The 23987-nt window shown below is 62.1% G+C and overlaps 2 protein-coding genes across 2 annotated transcripts in view; one reads left to right on the forward strand and one right to left on the reverse strand.

Moving 5' to 3' along the window:
* Nucleotides 1-23702, forward strand: part of SND1 (staphylococcal nuclease and tudor domain containing 1) — a 128728-nt gene extending 105026 nt beyond the window's left edge. Inside the window, exons 17-24 of the mRNA XM_037388764.1 lie at nt 20424-20612; nt 20881-21022; nt 21223-21346; nt 21452-21521; nt 21865-21978; nt 22065-22268; nt 22923-22967; nt 23348-23702. Of these exons, the coding sequence (XP_037244661.1) occupies nt 20424-20612; nt 20881-21022; nt 21223-21346; nt 21452-21521; nt 21865-21978; nt 22065-22268; nt 22923-22967; nt 23348-23413 (954 nt within the window). The 3' untranslated portion in view covers nt 23414-23702. The remainder of the gene's footprint in view (nt 1-20423; nt 20613-20880; nt 21023-21222; nt 21347-21451; nt 21522-21864; nt 21979-22064; nt 22269-22922; nt 22968-23347) is intronic.
* On the reverse strand, nt 11296-13630 carry LRRC4 (leucine rich repeat containing 4). Its single transcript, XM_037388765.1, has one exon. It carries the CDS (start codon nt 13288-13290, stop codon nt 11332-11334), a length of 1959 nt encoding a protein of 652 aa, XP_037244662.1. The 5' UTR covers nt 13291-13630; the 3' UTR covers nt 11296-11331.
* Nucleotides 23703-23987: the final 285 nt, after the last annotated feature.

Genomic DNA, 23987 nt, shown 5'->3' on the forward strand with positions numbered 1-23987 from the left:
GACGCAAATGACCCTCAGGAACACTCCCCAGAGGGTCTGAGCTGGGGTGAGCTACTCATGGTGCTGGCTGGCAGCAGGGCAGGGGTCTTGCCTGTACCCCTCTGCCCCAGGGTAGTTGGCTGGAGGAACCCCCAGATTCCACGTGTCTCAAGACTGCGGCAGCTTAATCCTTCCTCTGAGGATGGCAGCTAAATAGGTTGGCTTGAGTAAATAAAATATCCCCCAGGAGGAGGATTAAGGCACTGTGATCCCAGGGAGCTGCCAGGGAGGGGATGATGGGCACCTTCATTTCAGATTTGCTGGGGGTGGCTTCTGCCACGGTGTCCCCTCACCTGGCTTGGTGCTGCCACCTCGGCTCGGCTTTGGGGTTTGGTGCCCACCACACTTCCCGTTGTCCCTGGGCACAGTGGGGCTCTTACACTGTGGCAGCTCTCTTCCAGGGTGTGGGGGGACAAGGTGGCGGGGGGGAGTGCTGTCCTTGCCTGTATGCCTGCTGCTTTCCTGGAGCGTGAGGGGGTCCCGGGGTTTGGCATGGATGCTCTCTGGAGGGATTCCCTTCCGTTTCCGTGGCAACTGGATGATGGGGACATCCCCCATCAGCTGCCCATCCATCCATCCATCGCTGGCCGTGTCACTGCTGTGGGGCCACACAGCATGGCTGCCCCGTGTGGAGCTGGGGGGACAGACATGGCCCCAGCCCCCCAAACACCCTCCTTGCAAAAAACCCTGGTGCTGTAATTGCGGGAAATGGCCCCCAAATGTCCCCTGTCCCCGAGGCAGCTGCCCACGCCGGCCCCTGCTAGCCCCTTCCAGCGCCCCCAGCCGCCCCTGCCCTGCCAGCCCCCGGCTCTTGTTGCAATGCAGCATTTCCAGCCAGGAGGTGCAGCGGGAGCCGTTCCCGCTGACGGATCCGCAGCTCGGGGCCGATTTTCCTGCCAGCGGCGGGTGCCGAGCGGTAATTTTAGAACAGGGTCAGGCCTATATTTTTAGAGCGTTTGGCTCGCCCTCCCTGCGCACAGCCTGGCGCGGGCAGCACGGGCAGCGCAGGCAGCGCCTGGCCGGGGCGGCAGCACCTCATCTTCTTCCTCCCTTGCCCACGTCCCCCCAGCCCCTGGGGCCCTTTGAAGGTTTTCTCTCCATAATCCCGGCTGCCGGCGCGTGCCGGGTCAGCAGGCTTTTAAACTCCTCGGCTAAATGCTCGAGTCCTCCAGGAACTGAGCAGAAAGGAGCCTTTTATTTTTTATTCCCTTTTTTTCCCTCACCTCTTTCATTCATGCACTTCAAACGCAGGGTTTTAATGCAAGAAGCTGGGGACAGGGACAGGAGGTGACATCCCAGACCTGGCAGGGGATGAGCTCCAAGGAGGAGGTTTGCTCCTTGGGGTGGCAGACGATGGCGCCCAGCTCTGTGCCAGCATATGCATCTTCACACCCTGTACCCAAACATGCAATGGGTGCACTGGCAATGTGTCACCCACCCAGGGCCAGTGCTGGCACAGCACTCGGTCACTGCTGGCACATTTCTATGCACCCCCCTAGCCGGGACAGCGCAGTGGCATGGAACCAGCTGCCTCCATCCATGCTGACCCAAGCAGGAGTGAGCTGGAAAGCTGTGCCGGCACAGAGCTGCACCGTGTTGGCAGAGCTGTGCTGTGCCATCCACAGTGCCAACGCTTTGCAGGCACACTGGGGATGCCCCAAGTACTGATGCCCATGAAAACCCCAAGGTACCAAGCTCGGCTCCGCCGGCAAAGCCGCCCAGGATGGTGCTGCCGGATGAACCAGTGCTGCTCCAGCAACATGTGTGGCTTGTCCAAGATTTCCCAGGGCCAGCTCTGAGGACCTGGCTGAGAAGAGGAGGGGAATTATTCCGTGCTGTTAACAATACTGCTCCCTTCGGTGACCTCTCCAAGTCATTATATACAATCCATTACATGGAATAGCGGATTTATTCCTTTACAGCACCCGGGGGCATGTTGGGCGCACAGCCGCTGACACCCTGCAGGCAAGCCGTTTCGTTATTTGCAGGCAATGATGGGGCTTAACAACTGCTGGTGGCCTGGGCTGGGTGGCCATGTGTCAGCTGGTCCTTCCCCAGCACCAGTACCCAGTACCCTCCCCTCCCCGGAGCAGGACACCCGTCCCGCAGTGATGTGGCAGCCACCCAAACATCCTGGGATGAGGGTCCCCTCAGGTGCTGGCACCCACCTCTGCATCCCTGCCCAGAGCAGGGAGTCCCCACTTTTCCCCCAAATTGTGGGGCTGCAGCAGGAGCCTGGGGATCACAGGTCACACTGCACACACACCCCTCACTGGTGGAGAGAAAAGCAATGGGCAGCACCCAGGCATCTGTCACGAAATCCTTGCTATGGTGCTTGTTGTCCCCTCCCTGTCCCCCTGCCATGTGTGGGGCTGAACCCAGCTTCACCCCATGGGGAATTGCTAATCCTGCTGTGAGCATCTCGATATCAGCTTTGTAAATCCCCCCAGGACAGGGGTCCAAGCAACCCAAGCCCTGCAGGAGAGGGGGGGTTTCTTCCTGTATTGATTGCCGTGGAGCCCCCATTTTCCTTTATCATTATGGCTTTAATTAGAGGCTCCAGCTGCTGTGTCAGCAGTTTGCGGGAGCCCTGGAGGCCACAGCTCTGTGCCGAGCTGGGAAGGGGCAGGCACTGCTCTGCAGAGCAGGCAGAGAGCTTCCCTGCCTGCCTGCCTGCCTGCCAGCCCCTCGCTGCTGTGTGCCACGAGCCCGGTGACGGTCCCTGCTTGCCTTCAGCACTGCCAACCCCCTCCCTGGGATGCAGGGAGCCAGAGTCCTCCGGGAGAAGCAGCTCTGGCCTGGATGCTGGCAGGGCTCGTTAAAAACAAAATGAGCCCATGCCAGTAGGTCTCAGCCCTCACTCCTTGCCGGAGCCTTCGAGAAAAAAACGGGGCTGGAGACCACAGACCAAAGAGCAGGAGAGCATCCCTCCAAGCATCCCCCACCTGCCGCTGTGCTTGCCGGGGTTGTCATCCCACAGGAGGGACCAGTTATTGAATTGTGGGCAAAAACTGCCTCCAGCCAAGGCATGGTGCTCCCCCTTCAAAGGCACCTCTCCTGCCATGATAGGAAGGAGTCATTCTGGGTGGCAGAACCCATCACCCTCAGTGACACTGGAGCCTCTGCAACAGCCCTTGCCTTTAAGTGTCACATCCTGGCACAACCCAGCCAAGCACCAGCATGTTGCTGTGGCCCAAGGGGTGGCCGTCCCGCAGCCGTGCCGGCTCTGCTAGCTCCTGGGGATGGGGACCAAGGGTGTGCAAAGCGTGGCATGGGATGGGACTGGGATGCGGTGGGGTGCCCAGTGTTGGACGGGCGCACTCTGCAGCTGCAGTCGCCTGCGCCAAGGCAATGCTGCGAAGGTACTGGAGCCCCATCCCACCCCTTCCCCCCTTGTGCTCATGTTGTGCAAATGAGCAGCCTTATTTTGACAAGGTGCCTGATTTAATTACATCGGCCAGGCTGCCGGCTTTCCCCAAGGTGCAGACTATTTTGTGTCTATACGGTGCCAGCCGTCCGCAGGGTCCCGCCAGGCTTTACCGGCGCGACGCGGAGGCTGCTCACCCGGCACTGATGCGCTCCACCTCCAGGAGCCGGCCGCAGCAGCCAACACGTGGCCACAGCAGGGAGGCCATGCGGAAGCTGGGATGCTGCCCCGGGATGTCGAGGTGGAGCTTTGGAGAGCTGCAGTCACACCACATGGCACGTCCTCTGTCCCATAGGTTTTTCCAGCCGTGGGGGACCCCACATGGGATAGGGGGGGGTCCCACAGCACACTGTGCCATCCTCCTGACCTGCTTCGGCATTAACCCAATTTAGGAGCTTCCAACCCATAAGGCCAATTAGGTGGGGATGGGGTGCGGCACAGCGGCTCGTTATGCAAAGCAGCCTCGGCAGTTGCTAAACTGTTTATGCAAATGGGCCCGGCAGCCGCCCGTGCTGCAATCCTAATTACTTGGGGCGGGGGAATGGCAAATAAAATCCTCTCCCCCTTAAAAAAAGCACTTGCCGCAGTCTGCAGTTCAGGCTTGGGGAAAAAAAAACAACCGGGAAAGCGGCCTGGAAGGCAGTGGCAGCTCGGCCAGTGCCAGCACAGCCCCGCGGTGCTGCCGCTGTGGGAGCTGGGATACAGCACAGCAGCTGTGCCTCAGTTTCCCCACTCACTGCAGTGGAACCCGGAGCGGGGACAGTGCCATGCATACCCGGTGCGCAGCATGCAGCTGGAGGGGAGCAGCAGCGTGTGGGAGGGCTGGTGGCTGCTGCTCAGACGTCTTGCAGCTTCTTGCTTCTGGGTATTTTTAATCTTGACAAGGACGTCCGTCCATCGTCTACCCACCTGGGGCTGCGGTGCTGCCAGTGCAGCCCTCAGCCAGCTCACCCACCCTCTTTCTTCCGCTGCCCTTGTTCATCCTCCTCTTCCTCCTGGCTGAGCTCCCCGTGCCACATGTGGGGGTCTCCATGTCAGCTGTGGGGACCCTGTGCCGGGTCCCCATCACCAGCCAGAGCTGGGATCTCGCAGGGGCTTTGCCATGCAGGGAGTTGCTGCAGCGATGTCCCTGGGTGAGGATGGGGACTGGGATAGCGACACGGCGCAGGGCAGAGGTCCCCAAGCCCTGGTGTGGGAGGGGGTACTCCTCTCCTGGCCACATCCCCAGGGACTTGGGTGGCACCGCCAGGCACACTGCTAGCGCTGCTCCCCCCAGCACTGACAGCAGAAGGCTGGGGGGGCTGTAGGGGTGGCCGGTGCCAGATCCCCACCCAGCAGGGCAGGAGCCAGCCACCACATGTAGCTGGGGTGGGGGTCCCGGCAGTGGTTCATCAGTCTCCCACGGTGGCGCATGGACATGTGTGCTGCCCAGGGGTGGGGAGACCCATGCCAGGGCAGGGGGCAGCCAAATTCCTCCCCATCCTTTCGCCTGACAGGAGGCTGAGGGTATATTTTTAACCCGGTGGCTCCAGTGGCTGCTGACTCATCGGCCAGGTGAAGCCAGCGGGCCGGTGACTAACCCACCCTGGCTCATTTTGGGCAGGAGGAGGCTGAGGCTGGCAGCAGCCGCAGTGCCGCTGGTGGTGCTCCAGGAGGATCAACAGCTCACGGCTCTGCACTCGGATAATCTGGATGCATGCCGGCGCCATGCCGGCACCAGTAGCCACACGTGCCACAGCCATCCCCATGGGGACCCCCACTGCGATCGCAGTGTTAAGGTGTGTCCCCCAGCTCAGGTGGGCAATGGGGGGTTACCCCCTGTGCCATGTGCCTCCCAGCACCCCAGCAGTCTTCTGCTGTGGTGGCTGCTGCACCAGTCCTGGCAGGAGTTGCTCAATCCTCTGGGATTACCAGAAAATTGCCCCATCGGTGGAATTTCTCAGGCCCCAAATCCAACGGGCTTTTTTGTCATGCTCTGATGAATCCAGCCTGAAATTACTGGTCGTTAAATCTCCTGCATGTGAACACATTGTCCCGTTCCTGCGTCCTTCCTCTGAGAGCATCCAAACCCCGCCGGGCCCAACCAGCAGCGCTGGTCTCAGGGCATGTAACGGCACACTGCCGCCGCAAACCCGCCGAGCTGAAAAAAAAAAAAAAAAAAAAAAAAACGCATCTGCAGCACCAGAGCCAAAAATATCCGCAGCAATAAGAATAATTAACGGGAGCCCCATGTCGGGTTGTGTGCCGAGCGGCTGGGAGCCCACGCTGCCGTAACGGCTGCCTGCCATGGCGAGTATGGCCCTGGATGGCTGCCCGGTGACACTGGGGTAGGGGCACCCCCCTGGGAGTGCCACTGCGGTGCCCCATGCCATGACAAGGGGCTGGGTGCCCCAGCTCCATGCTGGTGGGCACCTCTGCATCCCACCGCTTCCCAGCCGCAGCTGCCGGGGCAGGCGCAGGGAGCATCCCCCCCAGTCCCGTTACTGCAGGGGTTTCTTGGTGGCTGCTGTGACATTTGCTTTTTTCCTGAAAGTGCATATTCTTATTTAGTAAATATTTGCCTTTTCCCAAGCACGGCGGCTAATTACCAAGCTGCTTTTGCTGAAACCTGCCACTGCCTGTGCAGGCGGTGAAAGAAAAGGCCCCGGCACCTGCCCATCGTCCCCCAACGCCAGCTGAGTGCCCCAACCTGCGCCCACCACGGCGGGGGGAGTAGGGAGCTGTCAGGAACCTCCCGCCACAGCGGTGCCGGGGATGTGCTGTGGGGCAACCCATCCCGTTCTCAGGGTGCTGGCAGAGTCACTGGCACCCGCTAGCACGTGCCAGTGTAGAGGCCGGTCCCCGCCAGTGAGGTTGCCATAGAAATTATCCTTAACAAGCCTATAGGTTTTAATCACGGGATGCTGCAGCTGCTGCTCAGCCCCCGCTCCCCTCCGGGCTGTTTTCCTCGTTAAGCCCTCCAGGATGGAGACCTTGCCATAGGGTGGCCGTGGGGCAGCCATAGGGTGGTTTGCAGGGGGCACCCATGCACTGGTGGGGTTCGGCATGGGGCATCCCCAGCCCTACCAGCTCCCCCCTCCCCCCCCCCCCCCCCCCCCCCCGCCTCGTTGCTCTGCCGGCTGCTGCCTGTGCCGGGGGCCAGCGTGCCCTTGCCAGCCAGGCTGCTTGTCGGCAGTGAGTGGCAAAGCATCTCCGGCAGCTGAAATCTCCTGTCCCCCCCCAAAAAAAGCGCAGGGGGTGGGCGGCGGGAGGATGGCGTGTGTGTGAGGGGGGGGCCCGTGCCTGGCATCGCCGCCGGAGCTGCCAATGAAAGGCTTTTATATTCCTGTCGCTCCGGTTTTTGCATGGCTCTGCGAAGCTGGTGACGAAGGCGCTTGCACGGGGCTGCCTGCAAGTACCCACCCGCCCTCGTCCGTATGCCTGGACATCCGTCTGTCCCTCGCTCGGCACTGCCAGCATTCCTCCAGTGCCACTCTGTCCCTGCAGCCCTGGCCCCCTTGCTGCCAGCCCCCTGCCCGCAGCCCTGGCCCCCTGTCAGCCCTGCCAGCCCCCCAGCCTGCGGAGACAGTGGGAAATGCAGGGAGAAAAGTTTCCCAGCCCTGGGAGCAGGGACCGGCTGGCTCTGGTGCTGTGGCACTTCCAGCACTGCCTCAGCTTCCCCCAAGCATGCTGTAGCCCCCCGTGCACACTGCAACCCCTTTAACCGATCACACCGCAACCCCCTGATAACACCACAGCCCCCTGCTTGCATTGCAGCCCCTCGCACTGCAGCCACCCTGCTCACACTGCAGACCCCTGGGCTGCTCGCACTGCAACCCTCCAGCCAGTTACATTGCAACCCCTTGCACTGATCACACTGCAACCGCGCCAATCGTTCTGCAGCCCCTCTCCTCACACTGTAGCCCCCCCAGTCATGCTGCAACCCTCCATCACATCACGCTGCAGCCCATTGCACTGATCACGCTGCAGCCCCCGATCATGCTGCAACACCCCTGCTCACGCTGCAGCCCCTTATGCTGCTTATGCTGCAACCCTCCAGCTCATTGCATTGCAACCCCTTGCACTGATCACACTGCAGCCCCCTCCCCGGTAGCACTGCAGCCCCTGATCACTCTCCAGCCCGCCGATCACACTGCAACCCCTGATCATGCTCCAGCCCCTGATCACACTGCAACCCCGCTGATCACACTACAGACCCTGATCCTATTGCAGCCACTCCATTGCATCACAGCACAACCTCTTGCACTGCTCACACTGCAGCCCCCCCAGTCACGCTGCAACCCCTCTGATCGCTCTGTAACCCCCCGATCACTCTGCAGCCCCCCTGACCACACTGCAGCCCCTCCACTGAATCACACCAGAGTCACCCCACTGCTCACACTGCAGCCCCTCGGCTCACGCTGCAACCCTTCCGTTGCATCACACCACAACCTCTTGCACTGGTCACACTGCAGCCCCCCGATCACACTGCAACCTCCCCGATCGTGCTGCAACCCCCTCCATTGCATCCCACCACAGCCCCTTGCACTGATGACACCACAGCCCCATCCCACTGCGGCCCCATCCCCTTGCAGCCCCTGGCTCCGCTGGCCCCACAGCCCCCATCCCACCTCTGCTGGCCCCGCCGAGCTGGCGCATGCCCTGGCCACCCGCAGCCCCTCCGTGCCCACCGCAAATCACCCCTCGCGCCCCCCCACACGCCCCTCCAGCCCTTTTTTACACTGGCGGAAAGCTGATTTACTCGGGTGCTCTAATTTAAGGCTAAAATTAAAGCTAAGTGCTTAAATAAAATCAATATGTCAACTTCAACTCCATCCCCTCCTGCTTTGCTGCTGAATTAAAGGTTTTAATGGGACGCTTGCCCGGCCGGGCCCCAGCGGAGGCTGGCACGGGGAGGAGGAGTGCAGAGGTGCCGGCAGGGAGGAAGGCCCCCCAGCAAAGCCGGGGCTGGCTGAGGGAGCTCAGCGTGACATGAGGAAGAAGGGGAGCAATGTTTGCATTAGCAGATCAGCCGGAGTGATAAAAGCTGGGAATAAAGAGAAAACCAGACATACGGTTTTGATAGAAACCTTCCCGGATTTCACCAAAATAAGGCAAAAAAGCCTAAAAACAACAATAACAAAAGAAACCCAAAACTAAAATCCCAACGTTTAACTCCCGACGCAATAACCGTGATGGCTCTGTGGTGGCAAGGCACTGCGTGAGGGCTCGGTCCCAGCACGGGAGCCGGTGAAGCTGGGTGCTGGGGGATCTCCTCCCCTCAGCATCCCCGAGCCGGGTGATGGGGTCCCTGGGGAGCTTCTTTTCCAGCCCCAGTGCCAGAGGCAGCCCAGGGACATGGGCATGGCACAAGGGTGGCCCTGGGGCTGCCAGCAGGCATAGTCATCCCAGCACTGCCGCAAAGGCTAGGATGGGGGCGGCACCTTGGGGACCCTGCTGCCCCCAGCTGTCCCCATGTCCCTGCCACCAGCAGCACCCAGGGCACCCCATGTCCCTGCCACCAGCACCCAGGGGTCCCCATTTCCCCACGCAGCCGGGGGTCCTGGAATCCCCACCACCATCACCCAGGGCACCCCGTGTCCCTGCTGGCGGCATCTGGGGGTCCTGGCGTCCCGGTGTCCTTACAGAGCCAGGGGTCCCACTGTCCCTGCTGTGGTGCTGGGGATGGCCTCCATCCCCCTTCCCCTGCCCGACCATCTTGGAGCGTGGGCAGCCGGGACCCGCTGCTGGGTGATTCATTCCCGGCTTTATCCTCCCTCTCGTCTGCGCCCGCTCCCTCCTTTAATGGCGAATTAAGATTTTTCCAGCCAGGGAACCCATAAATCCGAGGGGTAACGGCCCCGCCCCCCCCCAGCCCCCCAGACAGGGGGGGCATCCCATGTGCCCTGGCTGGGGGGTTGCGCAGTGGGGGGGTGCCCCGGTGTCTTTAACCGGGTGCCCACCGTGGCGGTGCCTGAAAGCGGGTGACGCCAGGGGTCCCACGCTTGGGTACCCAGCTGGATGCTCGAGCTGGGGGGCACCAAGCTGGCAATGTCCCCCCCTCTCCCCAGCACATTCCCCCCACCACCCTCAATTTGGGGCAGCCCCCCACGTGTTGCCCCCATCGCCAGTTCCCTCCATTTTCCTCCCCGCCTCCCCCTCCGCGATTTTTTGGAAGCTTTTTACTGCTGGGAAGACAAAAAAGCAGCAACAGAAACCCTTTCAGGCCGCAGGCTGCTGGGGGGGACACACAGCAGCCCCCCCGCAACCCGCTGGCTTAACCCCTCAGGGACACGGCATTACAAATTTTGAACAATATTTATTAAAATACAAAAATACACTTGGTTTTTTTTGTTTGTTTGTTTGTTTCTCAGAGTACAGTCAGATCGTTCTGGTGTTTATATAGAGAGATATAGATATAGATATAACTTCTGCGTCTCCTTCCCGCCTTTAGCCCCCCCGCCCCACACCCCCCCTCCCCCTCCCAACTTTTATTTCAAATGTGACACCCTCAGGTAATTTTTTTTAAAGCTAAAATAAGAAATTAAAGTAGTTCCAGTGCTCGAGCAGCCGGGGAGGGCCCCCTCGCTGCCCGACCCTGCCCGTGCTCCCCCCCAGGACCCCCTAGCCCCTCAGGACCCCCACGAGGCACTTGCCGTCCCCGCCGGGACCCGCCCCCCCCCGGCAGCCACCTCAGATGCTGGTGGCCTCCCCCGGCCCCCTGCTGTCGCCGGGCTGAGCATTCCCCCCCCCACCCCGAGCCCTTAATTTTTCCCAGCCCCCCCCATTCCACGAGCAGCCCTCGGGGTAGGCTTGGGGGGGGATCCCCATCCTTGCCCCCACCTGGAGAAGGGCAGGGGGGGATACCCACCCCACCCACCCCAAAAAGAAAGGGACTAAAATTCGCAGCGTGTTGCTGAAGGTGGTCTACAATCATACGTCAGGTCTCCCAGCAGGGGCCCCCCCAGCCCCCCAGGAGCCTTAGCCCTGTGCCGGCGGCACACACCGGTGCGGCGGCGCATGCCGGGGCCTGCAGGATGTGGTGCAGTGGGAAAGGGGGCGCGGAGCAGGGTGGGGGGCACCCGCTCCTTGGCCCCCCTCCCCACCACCGGCCTCCCCCCGCACGCCCAGCACCCACCCGCCTGGGGTTTGTTGGGTTTTTTTTTTCCCCTTGTCTTGGGTTTTTTGCTAATTTTTTGCTTTAATACATTGCAGATGTCCATCCCCGGTCCACAGGCTGCACCACCCCGCCACCCCACCCCCAAAAAATAACCCCCAAAATTAATTTCTTTATTGCATTTGGTAGATTTTGGCACAGCACGGCGGCTCAGACCGCCGTCCCACTCCCTGCTCTGGTTTGAAGCCAACATGGCCAGTGAAGGTGGCACGCAGCCAGGGCAGTGCCGTGGAACGGGGGTCCGGCCGCATCCTGCCCCCTGCCCCCCCCTAGTCCCCCCCCATCCCACCCCGCCGGGCTTCTCTCTGCGCTCCCCGCTACGGCATCTCCCCCGCGCCACGCTGCACCGTGCTGTACCGTGCACGGGGCCCTGCCGTTGCCGCTGCTGCCGCTGCTCCGGTTTCTACAAATTTGAATTGTTTTTCTCTCCCTCTTTTTAAATAGAACTTGCGAGTTAGAAAATAGTTTCTTTATGGTTTGTTTGTTTGTTTTTTAAATTTTAATATAATCTGCTTATCAGCCCATAGATTTAATATATAAGCATGTACAAGAAAAAAAAGTCTCTCCCCCGCTCTGTACAAAAGTTGCTGTCTATTTTTTTTTCCTTTTTTTTGTAGTTTGGTTTTTTTTGTTCTGTTTTTGTGCATTCTATTGCATTTGTAATTTCAGGGGGGGTGGGGGGTGGGAAGAAAAAAGCCCCAAAAAAAAGTCATATCTGGGTTTCCTGTACTTTCTCCTTGGTGTGGGTCTGAATTATATAGGGTTCAGAGAGGGTGGTCCCAGGGGGGTGCAGAGAGTTCCCCAAGCTGTTCTCTGTCCAGTGGGCCCCGTGTGCCGGTTTGTAGGTGTTGTAGTTAATGTGGTCATGAATGGCGGGCAGGACGACTGCCCCCTCACCTGATACGCCAGTGGGAGCCGCCGTGGTCGCCGTCGCCGCCGGCGGGATGTCCTCGTCCACCTGGATGATCTCGACCGTCCGTGCAGCCGTCACGGTGCTGCGTTGCTGGTGCCGCTTGCGGAGTTTGTAGAAGACGATGAGCATGGCCGCAGCCAGGAGTGTCACCGCCACGAAGCAACCGATGATGATCTTGGTGGTCTTCATCACCTCGTCCAAGCTGGTCTGCATCTTGTCGCCGGAGTCAGCGGTGGGTACCGCCACCTGCTTGGGCGTCCGCGTGGTCTGGACCAGGACGGTGGTGGTGGTGGTGTACGCCGGCTGGTAGCCCGTCGACGTGGTGGGCACGGGCTTGGTGAACTTGGGGGAGATGTCCTCCGGGGAGATCTCGGTGGTCTCCACCGTCACGGTGGTGAAGAAGCTGTAGTTGGAGGTGTTGAGCTCGGCCGTGCTCACGTTGAGGTAGGCCGAGGCATTGGAGTTCCCCGCCACGTTGGTCACCATGCAGGTGTAAACCCCGGTGTCCGTCAACAAGACGTGGGAGAAGTTCAAGGTGCCGTCGTTGAGGACGGAGATGCGTGGGTGGCTGGACGCGTGGCTCAAGACTGTCCCGTTAGGCAGCAACCACCTAACAGAGGACATGGAAGGAGTTCGACACTTGAGCTCGGCCACCCGTCCCTCGGAGATGTTGAGGTCCATGGGGGCATCCATGATGAAGGGTGCTGAGCACTGGAAGGAGGTCTGGTCTACCTCCACCAGGAACCTGCCCCGCATGTGCAGGGGGGCATGGCAGCGCCCACAGCAGGTAGAGTTGGTGGGGATGTACTCCCGCAACCACCACGACAGCCAGAGGATGTCGCAGTCGCAGTCCCAAGGGTTGTGGTGCAGGTGGAGCTCCACCAGGTACCGCAGCGGGGCGAAGAGGTCATGGGGCAGGGAGGAGAGGTTGTTGTGGGCCAGGTTGAGCTCCACCAGTGCTGTCAGGTCATCGAAGGCATTCCGTTCAATCAAGTTGATCTGTGAGTTCATAATCCAGAGCTTTTTGAGGGACTTGAGCCCATGGAAGGAGCCCGGTTTGATCTCGGGGAAGTTATTGCCCGACATCTCCAGCTCCTCCAGCCCCACCAAGGGCGTCAGGTTGGGCATGTCCTTAATGTTGCACATCCCCAGGTTCAGGTACTTGAGGTTGTACAACCCCTCAAAAGCCCCCTCAGAGATGTACTCCAGCTTCTTCAGCTCGCCCAGATCCAGGCGCATGAGGGAGGGCACCCGGTTGAAGGCGTACGAGGGGATGCTCTCAATGGGGTTGTTCCTCAACCACAACTCCCGCAGCTTGGAGAGGTACTCGAAGGCCCCACTGGGGATGACGGTCAACCAGTTGTCAAAGAGCTCCAGGGTGTTGAGGCTGGCCAGCCCGTTGAAAGCCCCCACCTCGATCTGCCGGATGGCGTTCCTGCCCAACTGCAGGACCTCCAGGTGATGCAAGTGGCGGAAAGTATCCGCCTGGATCATCTGGATGTTGTTCTCCATGAGGTTGAGATACCGGGTGTTGGAGGGGATCCCAGGGGGAACCTCAGCGAGGCCACGACGGGTGCAGACCACCTTGCTGAATTGGTTACTGCAGGAGCAAACGGAGGGGCAGCTCTGGGGTCCGGGGGAGGCGGCGGCAACGTATAGAATCCACGCGTGTACCGTCAGGTAGGAGACCAGGGCAGCTCTCCAGGCGCGGCGGCGGCGGTGGTGGTACACAGTTACCTGCCACAAGAGCTTCATGATGTGGCACGTTCATCATTCACCATCGTCTGGGGATGTCGGCGTGAAAAGGAGAACTGGCTCAGGGCCCCCCCCCCCTCTCCTGGCTCCGACAAGCTGGGCCTGGCTGGCCGGAGGGGGGGGGTGGGGGTCGCGGTGCTGGGGGAGTGGGGGGCCGGGGAGGGGGAAGGAAAAAATGAAAATTTAGCCCCCCCCCAAAAAAAGCAACAATAGGTGCTGGGGGGATGGGGAGGAAAGAGGCGCCCTCCCTCCCGGCCGAGCCTCACTCTCCAGCCGTACCTACCTGGGGAAGGGGCTGGGGGGCTGCTCCGGGGGGGCTCGGCGCCGAGCAAAGGTGGGGGAGTGGGGCCGGGGCGGGAGGGGGGGGCGGCTCGGGGGGGGGGGGGGGGGCGGAAAAAGACAAAATGGCTCCTAGAGGCTGCGGTGCAGGGGGGGGCAGCCCGGCTAAGCAGGGGCCCGGCACCCCCCCGCCGCGGCGAGCCCCGCCGCTGCCCGCGCCTCGCACCTCCGCCCGTGGGGCCGCCCCGGCCGCCCCGGCCGCCGCGGCATGGCGGCCCCCGGCCGCGGGGAGCAGCTGGCAGGCAGGGGGGATCGGTAATGATGTTTTAAAAAATTGGGGGGGAGGGGAGAAAAAAAAAATGAAAAAAATGAAAATTCGATAAAATAAAAATCAAAGCTAAAAATAAAAAAAAAATCGAGGTAAAAATTAAAAAAAATGTAAAAAAAATTAAAAAATATTAGAAATCTATAAAAATAAATAAATAAATAGCGAAAAGCCCTCGCGGGAGAGGGGAGAAAACACCAGGTAGCGGAGAGGAGAGGCCGCGTCGGGGGGGGCTGCCGGCGGGGGGAGAGCCCCGGCGGCGGCGGGCAGCGGGTCCGCTCGGGGGGGTCCCGTCACCCCCCCCCCTTCGTCTGTGTCCCGCGTCCCGGCGTGGGCCGGGTGTCGCCTTCAGCGGCCGCGCAGTGCGGTGGCGGTGGCGGCCCCGGGGCCGGCGGGCATCCTCCGGTCCTAGCGGGCGTGCGGGCCCCGCGGAGCCCCGGCGGTGCGGGCGGTGCGGGCGGTGCGGGCGGCAGCCGCGCAGGCGGCTCTCTCATCCTTTTGTCCTTCAGTGGGAGCGCGGATGGATTGCTGACGCATCGTGTTGGGAGCCCGGCAGCAGCAGCGGGGGATGCTGAGCACCGCCGGCCTCTCCGACCCCCCCCCCCCTCGCCCCCCCCCCTTCCCCGCCGCCCCCCCCCCCCGCCCCACTCCGGAGGGGCCCCGGTTCAGCCGGTGCGGCGGCCGGGAGCTATTCTCGGTCTGGCTGCTCGGGAAGGAAGATGCGGTGATGGGCTTCCTCCTCCTCTTCCTCCTCCCTCCTCCTCCTCCTGCCCCCCCTGCCCGCAGCCCCCCCCCCGGGGGGGGGTCTCAGCCTTGGCGGCTCTGAGCCCCCTGACCCCGGAGGAGGGGAGCGCCGCGGCCGCGGGGTGAGGAAGGACGGAACGGACGGATGGACGGGCGGGCGGGCGGCTGGACGGACGGATGGACGGAGGCGGCGCGGTGCTAGTGGAGCAGCTCGGCGACTTTAAGGTGATGGGGGGGGATGCGGTTCCTTCCGCGGCTGGCGGCCCCCACCCCACCCACAGCCCCCCCATGCGAGGCTGCCCAGCTGAGTAAGGGTCCGCAGACCCCCGGGTGCAGCCCCCCTGGCACGTGCTGGACACAAGTCTGAGACCCGACACAAGCCAGGACACTGATGGAGACCCCAAACCCGGCTCTGCAGCGGTTGGCGGGGGGGGAAGGGGGGGGCATGGGTCTGGCGCCGCTGTTGGCTGGGGAGTGGGCACAGTGATGGGTGCGTGGGTACCACCAGCTTTTTGGGGTATGGGCTGCCCCCACCTCTGCCTTGCCCCTGTCTGCTGGCACCCACGGGGTGTCCCAGTGCGGGTGGATAATTAGTGCCAGCCAGGTAACAAACCCCTGGGACAGCAGTGGGAGGCAAACACCAGCACCCCTGGGGTCCCATGGGTGCTGGCACTGGCGTGGTCCCTGCTGCAAGGTGAGGGTGGGACCCCGCTGCGCATTGCCACTGGGCTGCATGGGGGGGGTGCAGAGTGGGATCGGAGAGAGCTGCCAGGGGGCCATGGCCCCCACCCTCGAGCCTCCCCCCACCTCGTTGTTTTACACCCCTGGTGAGCAGCCAGTGGCCGAGGGCTTTGCCGGCAGCACCGATCCGTCCTGAGCGGCAGCTCCAGAGCAGCCTCTGCCGAGTTTTAATTAGTATAAGCGATGGAGGGTGCAGGTGGGGGGCCAGGGGCCCCCCAAGTGTGGCACCCAGCTTGGCTCACCCCCGTGGGCTGCTGCACCAAGCAGGTCCCTGTGGGACTGCCGGCAGTGCCAAAGCAGGTGGGCTCCTCAGCTGGATGGGTGTCCTCAGGGTCCTGGGTAGGGGGTGCCCCGGCCCCCCAGGCTGGCAGCGAGGAGTTGCTGGAGGTGGGCAACCTGGGGTGAGGTGATGGGGGGAGAGGGACAGGTAAAACCCACCCCAATCTTATGTGGATTCTCTGGTGTCTGATCAAAGCCGTGCTTGCACCATGCGAGGGTGGGCATCCCTGGGGACCCCATGCAGGATTTCCGTGTCTGTGGGGCTCCCAGCCCTGTGTCAGGATGGAATGGGGTGGGATGGGGAGGGTCACAAGACTGGGACATGCCAACAGCACCAGCCGCGCAAGGGAGTGGGACTGCAGCCCACCCTTCACCCTGGGAGCAGGGGCTGTGCACCCAAACCAGGGGCTGTGCAGGGCCAGGCTGTTGGCACAGTCTGGCAGGGACCTGGTCCCGGCCCAGCACGCCCCGGGGGCGGGGAGCAGAGGAGGCTCAGGGATGGGAGGCAGGGACCCCCAACTGGTCGGCCTGTTACCCCAACCCCCAACCCCCTGCTCCCTGGTTGTGTGGGGCCATGCCCACCCACAGGTGGAGCATGTCATCCGAGTGCCACCCAACTGGCTAGGCACCCCTGTGGGGCTGGTGGGTGTTCAGGTTTGGCCTCTTGGGGTCACCCCATGTGACAGCACCCTGGGGCACTCCACAATCCTCTCCTGTCCTTGTTCCTTGCAGGGTGCCAGAGCCCAGCTGGGGTCACTGTCCCCATGTTGGTGGCACATCCCTGGGGAGCCACTTTGCAGCCCCCTCAGTGTTTCCCACTGCCAGGTGTGGCAGCGATGTCCCCTGGGCACTGCAGGACCTGGTGGCCTTGTGTCACCCACAGCAGAGACCAGCAGTTGTATCCAGTCCCTGCTGAAGCAGAGATCTTCTTGTGAGTCCATTAACATCCCCATGACAGTGACCCTGCTCTAGAGGGGTGGCACAGGGGACGGGGATGACATTGCCACCGAAGCATCGCCCTGCAACATTATGGAGGTCACACCACACGTGCATGGGGTGCTGCTTCTTGGGGACCAGCTTGGCTGGAGGTGGCATGAGCATCCCTTGGGCCAGCAGGTGACCCGGCGGCCTCATCCTGCCTCTTGGTATGCCAGCAGCCCCAGGCTGTGCCACGCATGTGCTGTGGCAGGCGCTGTGCCGGCAGCCCATTCGGTGGAAGGGAAGAGGGATGCTGCGAGGCTTTTTTAAGTGGCAGGGAAAGGTTATGACAGGATTGATGAGCTTCAGGATGGGGAAACAGCTCCATGTCCGGCAGCACCAGTGGAGCCAAACACAATTAACCACACAGAAGGCTACGGCAGGGTAATTAAATTATCACAACGTGACACCTGTAAAGCAGCAAAGGGCCCATCTATCTCCTGCTCAGCTCAGACCTCGCCTCTCCCTACATCCCTGGTGGGGGGCGGTGTGGCTGGTGCCTGTCACGCACCTAGCATGATGTGTGCCATCCCGGTGGCCACACTGGCTATGAGCCAAACCCTGACTGGGCTTCAGCTCCAGCAACTGGAAGGGGCTGCAGGAAGATACCGACGACCCTCTGCCCATCCCCAGCAGCACCGTGGTGTCGAGCCACGCACCCGTTGCCGCTCACCAGCTGGCTGCCGGCCCCGCTGCAGCACTGGGTGAGCGGCTGCCAGCCAGGCAGATACCATTAGCCACCAGCCCCTGATAAGGGATCGATGGTGGAGGGATGCAGGCAGTGAAGTGCCGATGCTCCAGCAGATGGAGCGGAGGTCGGTGCAGCGCCGGGAGACCTCACGATGCTGTGGTACTTGGGGTCAGTGCTCGCTGGAGCAGGCAGGGGTGCAGGCAGGAGGGAGCACCCCTGGCTCCTGGCAGGGGTGCCGGCAGGTGGGGGCAGCCCATGTTGCTTGGCCAGGCCGGTGGGTGCAGGCAGCAGGCGGCGGGGTCCAGGTTCCCAGCATCCTGGCAGGAGACGTGTCTGTGTGGCACGTGGTTGCTTGTGCTTGAGCGTGTGCATTTGTGCACGCGTGTTTGAGCTGTGTGCGGGAGCTGAGGCACATGCTGCACGCACCCATGGGTGCCCCGGCTTTGCCAGCACTGGGTGCGCTGCTGGCAGCTATGCTTACAGCCGTGCTGGCCCAGCGCAGGGGTCGTTTGGGAAGGGGCTGCCCAGGGGCTGCGTTTGGCCAGCGCCGACGCGTGGGGTGCCGCACTGGCAGCGCCGCGTCCTGCTGCCGTTCGGTCGCGTTGCCGCTAGATGGGAATGCAGCGTTGTGCCCGGGGCCGCGACAGAGCCTTGCTCCGGGCGCGGTGGAGCCGGCTCCACGGCTCCGGGCCCACCACGGGCGGGGGGCACGGCACTTACCCTGCCCGGGGCGGGGTGGCCTGCCTGGGGGGAGGCTCATCACCCACTCGTAGTACCAAGCAAACGAATTTCTGGACTGCTGGAAAAGCCCAGGCGGGACCTGCCGTGGCCGGCGGGGGGGACAGGCACAGCCCTTGTAGCACAGCGAGGCACACCAGGAGGGGTCCAGCCCCCCCAGAGGGAGGACGCTGTGGGGGCACCAGGCTCCCTTCTCTCCATCGGCAGCAGCAGCAGGCAGGCAGGCAGTGGAGACGATCAGCATGCCGGGCACGTGCGGGGAGCCTTGGCTCGCTGCCGCCCCACGAACGCTTTCAAAGGGGCTTTATGTGCGCAGAAACGCCATGGATTCATGGTGGGATGACCCGTTTTGGGGGGTGTTCCTCATGCCAGGGCTCAGCTCTTCACAACGGGGTTGGCCTGGGGCAGGAGGCAGGCAGACCCCCACCCCGGGGCAGGGTTCAGATGCTGCCCAGGATGCTGGGAACGGCTGGTTCTGTGTGCTTCATCTGCGGCATCTCCTGCCTACACAGCATCTCCTGCCTGCATGCCACCTCCTGCCTGCATGGCATCTCCTGCCTGCATGGTGTCTTTTGCCCGCCTGGCATCTCCTGCCTGCGTGACATCCCCTGCCTGCCCACCCCCAAAGCACCATGAGGCTACAGGCCCCCAGGTTGGGGACCAGAAGGAGCTCTGGGGGACACCAAGCTTGTCCCCAGGAGGGCTGACACATGTCTCCAGAGCCAGACTTGGCTGTGCTGGCTGCTGGCACCTGGGTTTGGTGCCAGATGGTTGAGATCGCTGCCCAGGAATGGCAATGGGGGACACATCTCCCAGCAGTGTCCGTGACTCCCCCCGTCCCTGCACAGCTCCCCCATACCTGCACACCCTGTGCCATGTGAGATGCCAGCTGATGCCATGTGTTTTGCAGGGAGCATTATTTTACAAATTTCGTTGTTTTGAGGCTTTAACTCCCATTACAGGATTAACGGAGATTACCGGTCCCGGCAGAGCTGCTGAGGCAGTAACGGGTGCCACTGGGAAAGGGGACCTGGTAGGTTTGTCACGGGGTGGTGAGGATGCCTGCCATGCTGCCACAGTGGTCTGGAGCTGGCCCTGGTTCAGCCCCTGCAGAACTGCTGGAAAGGGAGATGTGGGGGTCTCTGGGGGTCCTCGCCGGTCCCCAGCTCAGAGCAGAACAGTCTGCAGAGGTCCTGGGCAGTGTCACTGACTTTGGGGACAGACACTGTCCCCAAGGTAAGGAGAAGGCAGAAGAGGGACCCCGGAGGTTGTAGGCACTGTGGCAGTGTGTGGGGCGATGCAGACGTGGGTGTGCGGGGTGTACAGGAGACGTGGGGTGCATGGGGGTGTGCAGGGTGGTACACAGGATGCACACGGGGATGTGCAAGGTGCACAGGGATGTTCAGAGTGTAAGTGGTACATGGGGGTGTGCAGGGTGCATGAGGGTGTGCAACCTGCACTGGGGTGTGCAAGGTGGCCATTTCAGTTTGCTCTGGCTGGTTTGCACACTCCACTTTGCTCCCTCTGGTTTACACACTTCGGCTTGCAAATTCGTTTGCTTTCCCTGGTTTGCTATCACTCATTTGCACACCCCAATAAGCTCTCTGGTTTGCACACTCGTTTGCTCTCCGGTTTACTCTAGGTGCCATGTGAGCTCCAGGTCTCCTTGGCAAGCAGACACCATAGGACGGGATGCAGGCAGAGCCATAGCACAGGCATGTCTGCCTGCACGAGCAATGGTTGGGGGACAAGGGGCTGGGGGCGCAGCCTGCCCCAGCAGCCCTGTTTCAGTCCCCTGTCTGGCTCTGCATGGCTCCAGGCTCTACCTGTGCTCCCCAGCTGCTCCTGGGTGCAGGCAGGGAGCTGGAGATGCAGAGGATAGCGTGCTCCTGCCCTCATCCCTTGCACCCTCCTTCCCTCATCTCTTGCTGATTCCCTTCCCTGGGTATTGCTGGGAGCAGAGCTGAGTGCCATGGACCAGAGCTGGGTGTTTGTGGAGCAGAGCTGGGTGCCAGGGAGCAGAGCTGGGTGCCACAGATCAGAACTGGGTGCCAGGGAGCAGAGCTGGGTGCCAGGGGGGATAGCAGAGGGGACCCTGCCTGCCAGACCCTGTGCTGGGATGGCCTTCAGCTGGACACATGCCTGACGCGCGTCCACCTGGCCAGTCAAACTCCGTCATATCCAGACATTTATTTTATTGCTCGATGAAGTTTTAAGCAGCCAAGATGAAGCCAAACATGTGGGGATGAAGGCAGTGGCTGGCAGGGCAGGTGTGAGGTGGGGACGAGTATGTGGATGGATCCTGCCTACCGCTGAGTGTGCAAAGGGCTAACATCCCTCCCCACCGGGCACCCACAGGTGGAGGTGGAGGTGGAGAGCATGGACAAGGCGGGGAACTTCATTGGATGGCTGCACATCGAGGGCCTCAACCTGTCAGTGGCTCTGGTGGAGCATGCCCTCTCCAAGGTCCACTTCACTGCTGAGCGCAGCCCCTACTACAAGGCGCTGTTGGCTGCCGAGGAGGCTGCCAGGCAGAAGAAGGAAAAGGTGAGCATGGGGCAGGACTGTCCCCGAATAATGTTCCCACCACAAGGGATGTCCGCATGCCCCCACCTCAAGGGATGTCCCCAGGCCAAGAGATGTCCCCACCCAGAGGGAGGTCCCCACCCCAAGGCGGATGGGATCCACGGTGCTGGGGACCAGGGATGCTCCAGCTGCTGGGTGCTAGCACAGCCACTATCCCCTTGCTGGTGGCATCGAGCATGGCCATGGGGTCCCCCAGCCAGTGTGTGTCATGTCCCCCTGCCAATCCCAGGTATGGTCCCACTACGAGGAGACCCCAGTGGAGGAGGTGGTGCCGGTGCTGGAGGAGAAGGAGCGCGCAACCAACTACAAGCCTGTCTTCGTGACGGAGATCACGGACGATCTCCACTTCTACGTGCAGGACGTGGAGACAGGTACGGGGACAGGGCTGGGGTCCCCGCAGTCCCTATGTGTGTCCCCACCCAGAGGGCACACAGCTCCCAGGGGACCCCCCTGCCATACCCAAGCATCAGGGTGCCAGGTGAAGCCCCCCCAAAGAGTCATGTCCTGGGCTAAATGAGGGGCAAATGATGAGGGTGGCTGGAGGCGGGTGCTGGATCCTGCTCCTCTGCAGGTGCCCAGCTGGAGAAGCTGATGGAGAACATGCGTGCCGAGGTGGGCAGCCACCCGCCCGTGGAGGGCTCCTATGCCCCGCGCCGTGGAGACTTCTGCATTGCCAAGTTTGTCGATGGAGAATGGTGAGGAGAAGGTCCTGCTCCCCCTGGCGTGGGGCTGTGGGGCAGCGTTGCCCCATGCTGAGGTGTGTTTTTGGGGTGACACACACCCCCAATCCCACCCTCCAGGTACCGGGCCCGGGTGGAGAAGGTGGAGTCAGCCGCCAAAGTCCATATCTTCTACATTGACTATGGCAACGTGAGTGCTCACCATGCTGGGGCAGGGGGCATGGGTGGGGGGCACCCTGGGGTGCCAACTGAAGCCCCCCAGCTCCAGCTGTGCAGGGGTGCAGTGGCTGTGTCCCCCAGCTGCCGAGCATCAGGCAGGGGCAGGATCTTGCCTTTGGGACAGGGGGTCCTGGGGTGAAGAGTCATATGTCCATCCATCCATCCATCCATCCATCCATCCGTCCGTCTGTCCATCAATCCATCCATCCATCCATTCGTCCGTCCGTCCATCCATCCATCCCTGTGGCTGGGTGCTGGGGTGCCCAGCACCGTTGGGTGCCCTTCTAACCCTGACACCCTCTCTGCCCCTACAGAAGGAGACACTGCCTGCCACGCGCCTGGCCACTCTGCCTCCAGCCTTCAGCACCCGCGTCCTGCCGGCACAAGCCACTGAATACAAGTTCGCCTTCATCCAGGTGCCCCAGGACGTAAGTATGGGGGTGCCCAGGGAAGGGAGGGGGTGGCTCTGGGTCTCTGATGGGACTGTGGGATCTGACACCATGCGGTGCTGCAGGATGACGCACGGGCAGACGCAGTGGACAGCGTGGTGCGGGACATCCAGAACACCCAGTGCCTGCTCAACGTGGAGCACCTGGGACCAGGTTGTCCTCACGTCACCCTCCAGTTCGCTGACTCCAAGAGCGATGTGGGGCTGGGACTGGTCAAGGAGGGGCTGGTCATGGTGGAGGTGCGCAAGGAGAAGCAGTTCCAGAAAGTGGTAGGTGCTGGGGTGGGGGTGTGTCCATCCATCTGTCTGTCCATCTGTCCATCCATCCATCCATCCATCCATCTGGATGCATGGATGGATCAATGGATGCATTGATCCATCCATACATCCACCTGTCTGTCCATCCATCCATCCACCCATCCATACACACACACACACACACATCCATCCGTTTCTCCATCCATCCACCCATCCATCCCTCTATCCTGCTGGGGTGATGAGGGGTCTCTACTCTGCTGTCAGCAGGGTGGGCTCTGCCGCACGGGCAGCTGAGCGGTAATTGATCCCTTGCATACCTGATACCATATCAGTCCTGGCCTGGTGGTGGTTGGTGGCTGTCTGGGGGCTTGGGGACGGGGAGGGGAAGGGAGACACCAAGCACTGGTCACATCCACCCCAGTGCCTGGCCTTCTTCTTGGAGCCGTGCTGGCTGGGGGTCTCACCTCCCTGCCCTCCATGGGGATCCTTCTCCGCCAACCTTGGGTGCAGGGTAATGTGTGCCACAGAGGGACAGAGTGGAGTGTGTGTCCCCAGCATGGCCAGGCAGACCCTGCCAGGGGTGCACATCACTGCACCACCCCCAAACCCCCCCAGGAAGGCAGAGGAGAGGGCACAGGTTCATCCCACTGGCCTCTGTCCCCACAGATCACCGAATACCTGAACGCCCAGGAGACAGCCAAGAGTGCCCGGGTAAGTGAGGGGGGGGCAGGTGGGAGCTGGCCCCTCTGTCCTCTGGAGGGTCTGCTGCAGACCCCTTGGCTGGGGGGTGCTGGATGTGGTACCCCCCATCTTCAGGGACAATGCTGGATGCAGTCCCCCCATCTCTGGGGTGATGCTGGATGCGGTGCCCACCCCCATTTCTGGGGTGACGCTGGATGTGGTACGCCCTGTCTCTGGGGTGATGTTGGATGCAGCCCCCCATTTCCATGGTGATGCTGGATGTGGTACCCCCTGTCTCTGGGGTGATGCTGGATGCAGCCCCCCCCATCTCTGGGGATGATGCTGGATGCAGCCCCCCCCATCTCCAGGCTGATGCTGGATGTGGCCCCATCCTGCACCCTGTCTTGCAGCTGAACCTCTGGCGCTACGGGGATTTCCGCGCGGACGACGCAGACGAGTTTGGCTACAGCCGCTGAGGGATGCTTCGGGGCCCACGTCCCCACCGCCGCCACCACACTAACGTCCTGTCTCGCCCTTGTCCCATCCCATCTCACCCTGTCCCCTGGGGGCCGGGGCAGCTGAGGGGAAGGCCGCAGCTCCATACCCTGGGGATGCTGGGGTGGGGGGTGGCCCCAGCCCCCCGACCCCCTGCCTTTGTCTGACTGACAGCTGAATTTGCCCCCCCTCTGTCCTGCCCGCAGCCAGCGCCCCCCCCCGGCCTGTATTTAAAGCTTCAGAGGCCAAATAAAAGTAGTCAAGCGTCAAGCTGTGGCCTCTCCCTGCCGGGGGGGTCCCTCTGTGCTGGTGTCACCCCCTCCCACCCCCAAGGGTGTCACCTCGTCTGCCTGGGAAGGGAGAGATGCCTCAGGCATGGGCATGCCCTCCCTGCTGTGGGGTCTTGGGGAGGGTCCCCCACCCATGGGGCACTGCAGCCCAGAGGCCCCAACCCCCATCTCATCCTGCCCCAGTGGGCTCTGAGCACCAGCCAGGGGCATGGATGAGGTGCCTGGATGGAAGGTGGGTGGAGGGAGATGTGGGGGCTGCCCCTAG

This window comes from Falco rusticolus, chromosome 5 (assembly GCF_015220075.1).
Source record: "Falco rusticolus isolate bFalRus1 chromosome 5, bFalRus1.pri, whole genome shotgun sequence".
Taxonomy (NCBI): domain Eukaryota; kingdom Metazoa; phylum Chordata; class Aves; order Falconiformes; family Falconidae; genus Falco; species Falco rusticolus.